The 13,894-nt window shown below is 38.4% G+C and overlaps 1 protein-coding gene across 1 annotated transcript; it reads right to left on the bottom strand.

The window, feature by feature from the left end:
- Positions 1–378: 378 nt before the first annotated feature.
- LOC104488819 (intraflagellar transport protein 88 homolog) lies at positions 379–13,201 on the bottom strand. The gene is made up of 13 exons (XM_010130903.1): positions 13,084–13,201; positions 11,955–12,017; positions 11,175–11,231; positions 9,340–9,393; positions 7,483–7,546; positions 7,337–7,406; positions 6,227–6,317; positions 4,469–4,573; positions 3,234–3,336; positions 2,546–2,660; positions 2,216–2,447; positions 929–999; positions 379–469 (listed from the first exon to the last, which is right to left on the bottom strand). The coding sequence occupies exons 1-13, from the start codon at positions 13,186–13,188 to the stop codon at positions 379–381; spliced, it is 1,221 nt and encodes a 406-aa protein (XP_010129205.1). The 5' UTR covers positions 13,189–13,201.
- Between the last annotated feature and the right edge of the window lie 693 nt (positions 13,202–13,894).

Below are 13,894 nucleotides of genomic sequence, written 5' to 3'. Positions count from 1 at the left end.
TGATGATTCTGTGATTCTGTGATTTTATTTTGTCTTAAAGAGAAGGGTATTTGGCTGCAGACAATACCACAGAAAGCAAAAGCTAAAGTGTAAATTGAAAAAAGTGGATACAGAAATCCACTCTTTTTATGCTAATACAGAACTGTTCAAAATGTATAACCAACAGTTGAGTTTCAATGATAAATTAGATTAATTTTTAACACAGAATAAACTGGAAAGTTTTGTTTTGTTCTCCACAGCATTATGGCGACAAACTGAAAATATGTGTGAGAGGCGCAGTAAACTCTGTTTCCCAGGCTGTTTGTTTGTGAAGCTGGTCTCGTAACCAGCACAAGAGATTGGCATATAGTTCAGACAAAAAGAAGCCCCACCAGACCCTTACCAGTCATAGCCCTCTGCAAAAGATGTCTCAATTACTGGCGCAATGAGTTTAGCAGCTGTCATAATGTACTCCTCTGCCATGGATTTCCTAAGGAAAAAACCAAAAAAAGCCAGCACAGAAATATGTCACCATTTCAAAAACATGTATGGAAAATAATAACCAAATGTTGTTCTTGCTTCTTCCTTCACACAAGACAATCTTTGAATTCAATCTAGCCAGTCCCCTGCTACCACTACTGCGCTGTACCTGGATAAAGCCCTCAGTTTCTTCTGTCTTCCTCTCACCGCACACTGTAGCTGTATTTTTTGAAAAACCCAATGCTGCAAGTTTTAAGCAGCATAACCTACAGCATTTGAGGTAGGTGTTCTACTTTGGGGCAGCACACTAAACTGAGTGACCCAACCGGTTCCTCCAAGTGTGTTCTTTCCTAAGAATTATGAAGACACTTTTATAAGAAGAGCTGGGGACACGAGAGAAGACTGGCAATACATTCAGAAGCTAAAATCCATGGCACCACAGTCAAGAAGGAATAGACTCCACCATTACCTCTCACGTTCTATTTGTCTTAAGCTGTCATTTTTAATGGCTTCGATCAGTAAATTTGTATGTGGATCATCCTGCAAGGGGACAAAAAAATGCAAATTATGCCAGTATTCATGCATTTAAATTATTTTTATAGGCAATATGACTGTAAACATAAATTGATGGAAATTATGTAGTCTCTAATGTCAGTTATTTACTCTTCAATTTTAAAAAGCCAGCTTCAGTTTAAAGTAGTTTTCTAATCACAAAATCTGAAATTTGGCATCAACTACTATAATGCTGGTTTTCCGCTCGTGTTACGTGGTCATAGCTCCCATCAGGGTTGTTAATAGGTGCAGTTAACATCATGTGTACCAGACTGGGAAGGCTGCAAATCACAGTGAGAACACTCACAGGCTTAAAAAAAAAAGCATGCTCAAGCCCTTGCTGAACTGCAGTAATTACTGAAGTAATTGATAAGACATTATATCCATATTTATCAATATATAGAAATATACATGCCTCAACATATTTTATTTGCTTATGCTAGGACAATAGGAAGCAACAGATATACTTAAGCTGCAAAGTAGTTCTAGGCTTATAAATAGTTTGAAGACTAATTACATCTCTGATCTTTAAGACCGAAAATGGAAGCTTTGCAACATTGAAAAAAAAAATTGCTAAGAGAATATAAAGGGTTTGCCTTGATCTTTCTATAGAGCACCTTTCTAAGGTGAACCCTAAATCTCTTAATGACATTTTCTTGTCTTTAATATCATGAGCTGCTGGTTTCGTGGTACAAAGGAACTCCGGTTTCCAAGAAAGTCTAATAAGCTAAAATATGCACCTGTAAACTTTAGTAATATTTTCTGAAATACACCACAGTATTGCAAGTTTTATTAGCACACAGCTGAGATAACTTGCGTTAACTCATGCATTGATTTGCTCCCATTTTATTAGCTTATGAATATTTTATTAAAATCTTATATAAATACAGGAGGTAAAGCAGTGAGTTATCTAAGTCAGATGAATTTCAACAAAATTGTTATGAAGACAATCGTGCGGTGCGGATTTTAGGTACATAATATCTTTTGCGGAGAAAGGGATTTGCATGTTCTCAACATTATTTTACACTGCTGAGCAATACCGCCACACTGAGTCCATGCTGGCAACAGACAAAAGTTATTTTAGATACATAAATACCCCTCAATTTACACATTCAGTACAGTTTCTCCACTTCCTCCTGATTTACCGTATGGAGACACAGCTTATTTTGTTCAAACATACAAGGTTTATTTTGTTCAAACTTACATTTGGTGAAATGTATTTGTCATCATAATCCACTTCCGAGGGAACTGCAATCAATTTTTGGAAGGTTTTTTTCATTTGCTCACTATTTCCAATAGCAAAATAACACAGGATCAAGTTGAAGCCTGCCTTCAGGTTTGGGGACACGCTCATTATATGTTCAAAGGAAGAACTGGCATCAACATATTGGCCGGTGTTAATAAATGCAACTCCAATATTTTGCATTATTTTAATCCTAAGGAAAGAAATCAGGATAGGTTATATTTTTAACTATTAAATTATACTGTATCTAAAACCTTCATTTCAGAACCATGCCTACGAGTAGAAACTCACCTCATCTCTTTGTGGACATTAGGAATCTGGTCTAGAGCCATACGGTAGAATTTGATAGCTTTGGAATAGTTCCGTTGTTTTAAATATATATTTCCCATATTCACCTTCAGTCTACCTATCAAAAGAAGCCAGTGAGTTGCCGCTTTTTAAAGCACAGTTACAGCATTTCAAAATTGTTTCAGAGCGGCTCAGCAGAGCAAGGGTACCAGTGTCCCTTTAGAGAAGCACTGCACAAAACAGCCTTCCGTGAATTTTCACTCAGATGAAGTAATAATGAAACTTTAGAAGAGAACTATCATGTTAGAGGTATTATGATTTTGACTGTGAATTGCGGGATGAAGTGGAGAGCATTTATAGTGCTCTCCAGGAAGACAGCTGCAAACAAACATCTCTGAGAAAAGTGCGCTGTAGGAGTTCTCAAAGATGTGCAAAACACTGAAAGAAGTTTTCAGAAGGGGAAAGCTGAATCAAGAAAGAAAAAAACTAGTTTTACAGCAGACAACATAGTATGTGCAGCTAATTGTATGAGAAAATTATATACTTGGCTTTACATTTAGCTTAGCCTATGGAAAGAAAAGACTTCATGAGCTGGAGAGCCAAACCAAGCCAGGGCTGAGATCTGAGTCAACACCAGGCAGACGAAGTCCTCATTTTGAATGCCTGAGTACCAACCTGGAACGTAACCTACCTCCGTTGCTGAACATCTTATTCTTCACTATAACTTGGTAAGTATTCAGTGCTTCGGCATACATCTCATTAGCAGCATACTGACTGGCCAGATTGAAAAGAACCTGCAGAAAACCGGAATTATCAGGTAGGAGAAAGTACATTGTTTTCTCAACAGTAATAAACTTGAGTTCATAGTAGATAATTTCAAATTAATTTTATGTCGGAAGTATTGCTTTTACCAGTTTAAAGCTTCTCATCTTTAATGCTCCTTTGTTCTTGTACATTGACATAGAGAAAACAAGTTTCAGATCTACTTATTCCAGGCAATCCTTTTATTTTTGTACTTAAACACCTACCATTAAAAGTCATGCCAAGTGGGCTTTAGACCTAAGTAAACATGATGTTATAATGGAAGATTATTAAAAAAACATTCACAGAAAATGATTCTCAGAAACTGTAATTTATAACTCCCAACATGTGGAAAATGGTACTACGCTCTTGAAGAAGATAGAATTTTTCCAAACTGCTGTTTCAAAAATACTTCTGCATTTTTCCCCAGCTTTACTCTGACCTCCTCTGTAAAATAAATTACTAGGTCTGCCTAATTCAATGTACTCATTGTTAATAATTTTCTCTACAGCACTACCTGGAGCACAACTTTAAATCTCCCAAAGTATTTTTATGTACGCTACATCCTTTTTTTAAAAAAATGTCTACTATTAATTTGAAAAGCAGAATGTAAATCTAAATACCCACTTTAAGATTCAGGACTAGGAATATCAATATATCCTGGTTTGAGTTAATACATTCTCTGTCACTTTGTGGTTCAAGTTAAAGGCAGCATCTAATCCCTCCTGTTTTCTTGGCACGTTACACTTTCTAGTCTCTGTTTTTGAAGTACAGGGTTTACACCTGTTAGACTTTGATACGCATGTTTTGCCTGGCAGTAGATCGCTGGAATAGGTCTTCACGAGCATCCTTCTTCACTTAACACTGACTACGTGATTTCTCTGGTACTTGAGACTGCAAGGGAAGACTTGATGATATAAATGAATCTCTACAACCCAATGTTAAGTTTTTAACTTCAAGAAGTCATTCACTTTACCTTCATGAATGTCCCTCACCCTCAAATTTAGACCATGTCTGATCTGGTACACTGCTAGGAGCACTACAACACACACACCCAGCAAACACTGAAATGTCTCCTTGGCAGGTTTCTTACCTTTTGCTGATTGAATATGTCTAAACACTTACTGAGAAAGTGAGGTCTAAGTTGATATTTTCTGGGGTATCAGTTTGCTCACGTTGCCTCACCAATGCTCTTTCATTTCTTCCAGCCTCTTTTGCTTTTTCCAGAGCCTCAAATAAAATACTAGAATTTAGCAATGCCTTGAATCTTACAAATCCAACATGACAAAAAAACATTCAAAACAAGTATGAAAAAATATACTGAGGCCCATTTTCTTTAGATGGACAGACTGCACCCAAAGCCTGAAACGTAGCAATATATAGTCCAGAGAAAGGTGTTAAGTAGCAATAAGCAGACATATGGTTGTCTAAGTCTGATTAGCTGTCTAGTTTTAGAGAAGTATAGTCACACATATATATACACTCCATAATCTAGTATTATGGAGATCCTAGATTATTCTACTTGTATTAATATCAGAAAGTACACATAAATGTTAAAAAAAAAAAGAAAAAAAATAGGGAGTGTTTAGGCTTGGTATGTTTCCCAGTGCAGGAAGGTGCTGGAAAGAGAGAAGGCAGGAAGTAAACACACACATAATGCAAATGTATGCTGTACCTACACCTCGACTAATTCTGGATGCTGGTAAATTGCTTCCCTTTTCACCTACCCGCGTGTGGTAATCCACACGCACTCTCAGTCTCCAAAACATGTCAATTTGATCAAACCAAAGGCCATCTAGCCTAGGATCTGTGTCAGGCAGGACTAAGGAGATCAGGAAAGATGCTTTACCCGTGTTGTACTCTAACAATACCTCCTCAGAATACACCCCTAGACTCAAAAATTTTGCAGTTCAGATGACTGAGGAAGAAACATCATCTTTCATAGCTCTAGTTAATTTTTTCCCTTTATGGATCAGATGCCATGAATTTGAGAGGGCAACGGATGAGCACAAAGGCAGTCTACATCCCAAAGAACTCAATGTATCTCATTAATTCTAACAGTTGAGCCTGCTCTGCCTCAGGTAGTTTAGGAGCTGCAGCTGGTCAGTCCAAAGCATGTTGAATATAGCATAAGCCCGGTCTTAAGAAGGAAAAGTTAGATTTTGACACACTGGAACCCAGGGCTAACGTGCTTTGTTGCCACTGCCCTAGGAAGGATACTGGTGTTTTGCGTTTTAGGGTCTGCTTAGCTTGGGAGGTCCTCTTGTCTGGCAGACTGAAAGACGATTAAGTAGTTCATCTTGATGCTGACATGGTGCAACAAAAGCAACACAGCATCTACCATATGCTATAGCATCAAAGAGCCCCTGACACGGAAGGGTTCTCTGGAGGTGGCTTCAGTGAGGTGGACCCTAGTGCTGAGCACCCATCCAGGATGAAATCTGCGTTATCCAAAAAGCCCAAGCAACATCAAGGAAATAGAATGTCACCCAGACAAGATCCTTACACATCTGAGGATCTAATGATGCAAAGATGCCAATGGCAAGCTTGGTATTGAAGAAGGGTCACCCAATCCCAGAATCCATAGGTTAGACTGGAGAAATCTGGGCCAGTACAACTAACTCATCAGACCCATTTGAAGAGGCCAATGGAGATATGGGGAATGGACCTTTTTTAACACTCAAATCTTAACAAATATATACACAAGAAACAAAGGTCCTACTTTTTTTTTTTGCAAGGCATCACTGGATTAGAATTAGCGAATATAGAATTAAGATGATTTTAATAATTTGAAATGTTTGAACCCAAGTCAATTTGAAACACTGTCTATACAAATTGTTCTTCACATAACAGCAAAAGCGAAGGGAAGTCCAGAAAAGTTACCAATTTCAAGTCTCCACAGCTGTTTGCAATGCAGCTTTCTTCAACCAGTTCATTCACTTTTTTTTCCAACTGCCTAATCTGCTCTTCTGAACTAAAATAAAAATATCAGTTAAAGGCTTAACACTAGTAGCATAACTGCAAACACTAAGCTTTTACACAGGACAGTCTTAATAAAACAACATAGTGATGTATCGCGTGTCAGAACTAACTGGTTTTCCCATCCAAGAAAATACAATGTGAAACTACGCCCAGAGAAGATCCTCCAAAGGTATCACATTCACTTTGAATTTGAGATTTTAAACAGAGATGCAAGAAAACATAAATTCTCTTATGCGAACAAGACAGACATGCAAATTTTATGGACCAAATTTGTTCAGAAGCAATGACAGAACAGATGGGCTGGTAAAACTTCCAAATCAAACACCTAGTGAAATGAAGTATTGTATTGAGAGCAATTAATCAAACTTTTTTCTGCATAAGCAACTTAAAAGTACAGCCTGCAAATGCAGATTTTAATAAACAGTTGTTATTAACCTAGATTTATTCGTCAGTTAAATAACCAAACATTTCAAAAGGATTCCCTGTCTCTTTATAGCTGTGTTTGAGGAATACAACCTCTGTATTGAAACTTGTGAATGAATTGTTCTCAGTGAACTCCCAACATTCACGCCAGCCTGCAAAGCTTTTACAGCCTCAGTTTTACCTCAAGTGCTAAGGTCAGAGTGAACAGGAAAACACAACAAGCAATACTCCTCCAAGATCTTCCCAGAGAGCTGCAAGAATGGTGTTCCTCCCGTCGCACACTCCTTCATAACCCTCCACAGTTCTGTACAAGTAGCACAGCATTTGTCTGGCAACAACTACGCCCAGGTTGCCGAGCTGCAGTCAGGACCAGAAATCACCGAAATCAGAGATTGCTGAAAGTCAGCGCCACTGCTCTGGTGAGTCAGCTAACCACATGCGTGAACGTTTGTGGCATTATTCCACAAAGTTAAGAGTTTCATAACCCTCGAGGTTTCGTAACTGCCTGGAAGTATTTAAACTCCGCCCATGGTTAGTTTCTTGTTGCTGTTAATGCTTTGAAATAATTTAACGCAACACTGCACAAACCTGTCCGAGTTTTTCATTTCCAGAGGTGGAGCAGGACCCCTTGCTTGGCCAAGAGGATCAAATGAAGAACCTGCAAAATGAAGAGAGTACTGAAAATTGTAAACTAACATCTCCCTCTGGCAGCTGGTGATTTCTACAAACCATACCTCTCACAGCTGCCTTAGTGAAACCTGCAGCATGCACTGCTGTCATTGGTCGAGCAACCCCATCCTTAAAAAAAAATGAAGACATATTACAAGAATCTTCCAAAAAACCAGACTGTGGACAATACAGGCTCCAGTTACCTATTACAAAACCTCTGAATACAAAAATCAGTTGTTACTACCTCAGTGAATTGAATATTTTTTAAAATGTTTCTATTTCTCCAATATTATGCATCATATAATACGGGTTTTTTCAGCCTTGAGAAAAGAAGGCTTAGAGGAGACCTTGTCACCATGTTCCAGTATTTAAAGGGTGGCTACAAAGAAGACAGAGACTCCCTTTTTACAAAGAGTCACATGGAAAAGGAGTAATGGGAACAAGGGAGAGTCTGATTGGACACTGGAAGAAAACTCTTCTCAGTGATATTGATCGGCCACTGGAATAGTCTATCCAGGGAAGTGGTGAATTTCCCACCAATCCAGTGGTGCATTCTTGGACACTTCCAAGAGTCAGCTGGATGGGGTGCTGGGCCATCCTGTCTGGACTGTACTTGTGCCCAGAAAGGTTGGACCAGATGATCCGTGAGGTCCCTTCCAAACTGGCATCCTAGGATTCTATGACAACTGTCCAAACGGGAAACCATAACTGTCACAAAGGTGTAAATTTTTTATGGACTCAGAATACTTAATTTCAAATATCTTTTATTTCTATAAAAGAATTGTTGGTCTTGAGATTTGTAATGTACTCTAGCTTACTGTCACGCTGTTTCAGGAATCAGTTGCTTTTTATATTTTTATTGACAATAAAGAGAATCCTATGAGACTATAAATCAGACTGTTTTACTTTATCTAAACCAAGAGAGGCACAAACAAACTACAAACCTTTTGTACTTGTTACTTATTAACAGTCAATGCCTCCCAACACCAGAATATCCGGCCTCGCCCCATGCCAGCTTATTAAACTTTCCTGTCAGAATACTGAGTGCACTAATAAACTTCGATGGCCCTCTCCAGGCTCACCTGGGGCCTCCAGCCACACACCGTACATGAGTCCAGGAGCTTTATTTAAGGTCAATCACTGTCCTTCACCTCCTGCTGAGCTTTGTTGGAGGACTACTGGTTTCCACACCAGCCACAGCTTTGCCTGGCCACAGAGGCACTCGATCCAGATTTTCTGACCTCCTGGACTGACCTTAGCCTTGCTTTGTCACTATGGACCTGGCCAGTAATCATTGGTCCTAAGCCAGCCTGTGCACTGACTTTTTGGCTGGACCTTGGACCTGCCTCATCAGCATGACACTGCCTTACGTTCTGGACTTCTGTTTGGACATGACCACCAGGTATTGTGGGAGTAGGTCCTGCGTGGGGAGCCCCCCGCACTGCTGGCCATGCGATCTCCCCCTAGGCTCCTGGCTTGCCTTCCCCTGGGGAGTAGCCCTACTCCTGATGCTCCTTGATAATTCCCATGTCCTGCCTGGGCTGACACAAAAGACTAGTGGTTACAGATATATGTAACATCAAGTTAAATATACTTAAGGGTGGTGGTGGGAAAGTCCTTGGTAAATTAGAGTACAAGTCCATAAGAAAAATACAAAGACCAGAATCTCCCTCTTTCCTATTTCAATGAAAAATGATTCTCTGCATGTAAGTGCTAAAAAGCACTACAACGGTATTGCTCCCAACCCTGTGCTCAAATAAAACACTCACCACAATCCTCACGCTGACAGAAAAGTGCAAATTATAAGAGAGTAATAATGGTATTATTTCAATGAACTTTTAAATACTTGTATCAAACCCAAACGCTTGTCAGAAAATGTCACTGTTACAAATCAATATAAAATGTAAATGTTGAAACTTTACCTGTATGGCTCCTGTCGCTGGTCTTCCCATTGATGAAGTTAAAGTTGCCTTTGACTACAAACAGAGGCACATTGTTTGAAACTAGTATTCACAAAGCATTAGAAGCCTGTAAAGGCTATGGGCAGTCTTCTCCATACTGAGTTTTAAGAGTTCACCTAACACTTACAGAAGTAGAAATTTTGCTGTGAACTTATGTTATTCATATGCAACATACTGCCACGCTTGAAGATGTTGAACACTTCAGTTAGCACAAGTTCACAGCATTGGGTTTTATGTATTTAGGTATTTCTTTCAGATGTTTTTTTAAAAAAAAACTACATAGACATTTATCTCAGGGAGCAGTTCTTTCCGTTATTAAATTGCTCCACTTAAAGGTAGTAACTTCAATAAGTAATTTATACAAATTGCTTCAGTAGGGTTCAGAGTACGGCTGATAAGAGATTAATACAGGGTCAGATTTTAAGGCATGCTTTCAGGAAGATTTATTTTACAATAAATTTAGATGTACTTTGAAACTGCCAATGGGTATCTTTTCCACTAGCTGACATGCTGCATGCTGTCCTGTAGAATTGTTAAAAATGTAAAGAAAAAAACATGAAATATTTAGCAGTAAGTGCTAAAGGGCACTACAAATATACACTACAGACAAGAAGAATGGATTTCAGGTTATGAAAAACTATCCCCCTAATTCCCACTCAGCGACCTATGTTTTACTAATTTACTGACCCATCATGAATGGTTTCTGGTTTTTCTGCTAAGGCTGAACCTACATTAACAAGGACTGTAGCATAGGGGAGCAAATAGATGCAGTGCTGAGGTGACTTGGCAGTGCTGGGTTAATGGTTGGACTGGACGATCTTAAAGATCTCTTCTGACCGAAAGGAATCTCCGGTACTAGGTAGTACTGTGGACCGGACAATGCTTTGGAGGTTTCCAGGTCTACTAATGCAGATAAAAATTACAGTCTTTATTATCCTTAGGAAGTGCCTTTTTGTGCGCTCCTGTAACAAGACAGCTTTTTCCGTTCCAGCACAGTACGACCCTAAACATTCACAAACACAACTGCTAAGAAAAAGCAGTCTCAAAAAGGGCTACATCCACAGCAGGTAAAAGAAGGTTCAGAGTAAAGTTTGTATTTCGGTGACTTATAAGAGCTTGGGTGTTCTTGAAATTTTTACCCAGCTAACTTGCATAAGACACCTAAAGCAATGTGACCTCCCTTCTTTATTTGTCATAAAACTTACAGGAACTTTATACAGAAGAACATGGTCTTTTCAAATTTGAGACAGGCTAATGGTTTGAAATTTATTGGGATAAAGAGACAGTGGATATATCAACTTCTGTTGGATGTATCAGTGGATATATCAACTTCCGTTGCTGTAGAAAACCAGGTTAAAGGGTTAGTTATTTAAGAGTTACAATGGGTTAAGTATATCAAAGGACATAAGCAACTTTTTCTGATTGAACTAGAGATGATTTGAAAGCTCGTATTTTCTAAGATTTGATTTCACCTTAACTTTAGGAAAACCCTCCCAAGCCCAAATAACAACCCATCCAGTTCCCACTGCAAAAAAAATGAGGTAATATCTTGAAACTACTGCCTTATGCCGTGTGGAAGTTGATTTGCAGTATTGTTTGGGAGGAAAAAAAACCTGAAAAATCAGTAACCATGCCTTGACCAAGTGTGGAGTTGTGAATTAATTCACGAATACGTGCAGTTCACTGAAAGAAAATACTTGGATAAAAAGGGCTCACTTTGTGAGGGATTAAACGGTAAATGTGCGTTTTGGTAAATACCTCATTGTCATTAAGAATACAACAGAACAAAAACATACCCCAAATCCAGTAGCTAAAGTCCTTGAAGCTGATGTACCAGGAATTTTGGCTGTCTCCTGGCGAAAAAAAAAACAACAAAAAACAAACCACCAAACAACCATTAATTATCAGTCTCTCTCTATAGTTTCTTTAGTGAATTCATAGAAATAATGCTTCAGTTGTTATAGGAAGGAGTCTCGTAGTAGAACCATATAATTCTGGCAAAGAAGTAACGTTAACCTGACAGTTCCAGCTCTTCTTTAGACATATAGTACATATGTCTAAAGTGCAGGTGTCAGCTTTATATTTCATTTTCATAACTGATATAAGATTAAGTCATAGCTAAATGAAAGCAAGAAAACTAATATAAATTACATGATACGAAGAAAAAATATCAGAACAATACACGGTTTTCTAAATCTCACTGTCTAGTACATATCTCAACCTTGTAATCATGTCACTGAGTAATTCTATGGGTGGAATAATAAACAAAGTCCTTTCAGAATACATCATTTTGCTCTGTAACATGGTTCTGTCTCATTTTATCAAACAAGAATACACATTTACAACCAAAGTTCCTTGTTTGCTCTAGCTTAACTTCAGAACTCAACGCACAAAAAATGTGCTCTGCTCATTTTTTACTTCTTTTCCATATAAAGAACTAAAGTCTGCATCTTCATGTTAGTAGTAGACAAAAAAAGACAAGAGATTCCCAAGGTAAGTTTGTACCAGTGCCAAAATCAGAGCTGGGGCTCCAGAGAAGGTCTACGCTACTGCAACGTATTTTAAAAGGTACTTACAAGGGGTCTTCTACCATGACTTGTTCTTGCTGCCTGTTGAAAAGCGACATCATTTTCTAAATCCTAGAAAAGACAAAATAAAAATACCAACCCTTTTAAAACCACAGCATCCAGAGCCAGACTTCCAGAACATCACGACTACCAAAAGCACACAGGTAAAAAAACAATTCTTCTTCCAAGAATGTTTGAAGATAAGTGAATGACAGGTTTTACTGACAATAAATAATGATTATACTATTTTGTCTCTCTTTTCTCGGTATTTTAGATTAGGTAATGTAAAAACTCCTTATTCTCTGAAAAATAAAAATACATTGAGGAAGCAGAGCTTTAGTGATGAAATAAAACGTGAAACTTACTTTCTATCCAAAAGTTTGCTACTAGCTCTGTGTCTAAATTTTACCGTTAATGCCTGTCACACCAATACATTAAGATATCTCCTATCTCTGAGGCCATGCTGCAACTCCCACGAATTTGGCATTGGGATTTCACACAAGATGCCAAGTCTTGCAACGCTGGCCCTGCTTTGAGCAGGGTAGTGAGTTTGGACCAAATGATGCTCCTGTTGTTCCAGTTCCACCAGTTACTAGAAAGCTGTCTGTAATCCAGATCCACTTGCCCCGATGGAAAAGATGCTCTACCAACTGCACAGAGAACCTGCAGGACTCCACCCTACTGTTATCTCCTCCAGCTGCAGCACACCAAGATACCAGTGATGTACTGACCAGTAAGTAGCCTCTTTTGTCAAAAAACTTGCTGCTGCACGCTCTGTGGGAAACATCACACCGAATGGGCCTGAACGTCAACACAGCCTTCAAATAACTCGGATTTCATAGTTCATAAATTCTTAAAACATAACTTCATAAACCCTTAAAACACATAACCCCATAAACCCTTAAAACATAGAAGCTCTGCAATGAGATGCACACAAGTATTTTGCTGAAATAGAAAACTACGACAGAAAAACTATTCAAAAAGATCCTGGTGAAACTTTATATATTCCTTGCATAATAAAATTTCACTTCAAAGTGGTGGCTCGCTTGCACAGCACAACGCCCTCACGTTCTTTATCTTGCACTTAGAAGTTAAAATCCTACGTATGGGAAAGGTGGGAAACAGCGAGTACTTTTACCTCTATGTCAAATGTGGGATTATAATCATTGTAGCCAGAATAAAGATCATCTTCATCAGTCTCAGGAGCCAGATGCACATTTTGCAACATTTTTCTGTGAAACATTTAACATGTCAAATATTATCTCAGTGTTTTTATACAGAACTTTAAAAATTTAAAATATAAATAGTAATAAGGTCTGCAAGTATAAAAGAGCTCAGATTTCATTTGTTTTTAATTTCAAAGACAGCAATTAAAAACAAGCTATGATTAGTCATAAAAATGATGATTCACCTATAAACAATATTAAATGGCACCATTTGACAGAACTGTATTTTCTTAGGTATTTATACCACTATAATGAAAATTGGTTTAAAGATATTTATCACTAAAACCAAATTATCATAACAAGTAACTGCATTATTTTAAGAATGGTATTTTTACACTCTCAGATAATTCAGATTTAAGATAATTCTCTCGTATTCCAAAGTTTGCCTTTTATCAGGTCAGTCTAATGCAAGGTATCTCTTCTAGCTTCAACCCTCCCTTCCTTCACCCGGGTCCTTACACCAACGCAACCACAACCACTCTCTATATACAACATTCTTCACATAATTTTGCCACTTCATTTCAAGCAGCTTTTAACAGTTGGAAGAAGTCTGGATTCCAATGTCATGCTTTTACACGGCTGCAATCACCTTGTGGTCTTCTCCCCACTGCGGACGCCAGGGAGGTCTCTCTTTGCCTGGCTAACTATCAAAATCTCCAGAAAACTCGATTTCTGCTATATCACGAAACGCAGGCGGCGCAGCGAGCAAGCCTCGGCCGGCAG

The sequence above is a fragment of the Buceros rhinoceros genome, unplaced genomic scaffold, assembly GCF_000710305.1.
Source record: "Buceros rhinoceros silvestris isolate BGI_N320 unplaced genomic scaffold, ASM71030v1 scaffold43372, whole genome shotgun sequence".
Taxonomy (NCBI): Eukaryota; Metazoa; Chordata; class Aves; order Bucerotiformes; family Bucerotidae; genus Buceros; species Buceros rhinoceros.
This window is presented reverse-complemented; position numbering and strand designations above follow the sequence as displayed.

Excerpts from the sequence above, each read along its gene's own strand:
- LOC104488819 (XM_010130903.1), bottom strand. The coding sequence starts at position 13,188 with ATGTTTCACAGAAAAATGTTGCAAAATGTGCATCTGGCTCCTGAGACT. Across the intron at positions 7,547-9,339 it reads CAGCGACAGGAGCCATACAG|GATGGGGTTGCTCGACCAAT; the intron begins GTAAAGTTTCAA and ends TTTTTTTTTAAG. Across the intron at positions 6,318-7,336 it reads GAAATGAAAAACTCGGACAG|TTCAGAAGAGCAGATTAGGC; the intron begins GTTTGTGCAGTG and ends TTTTTATTTTAG.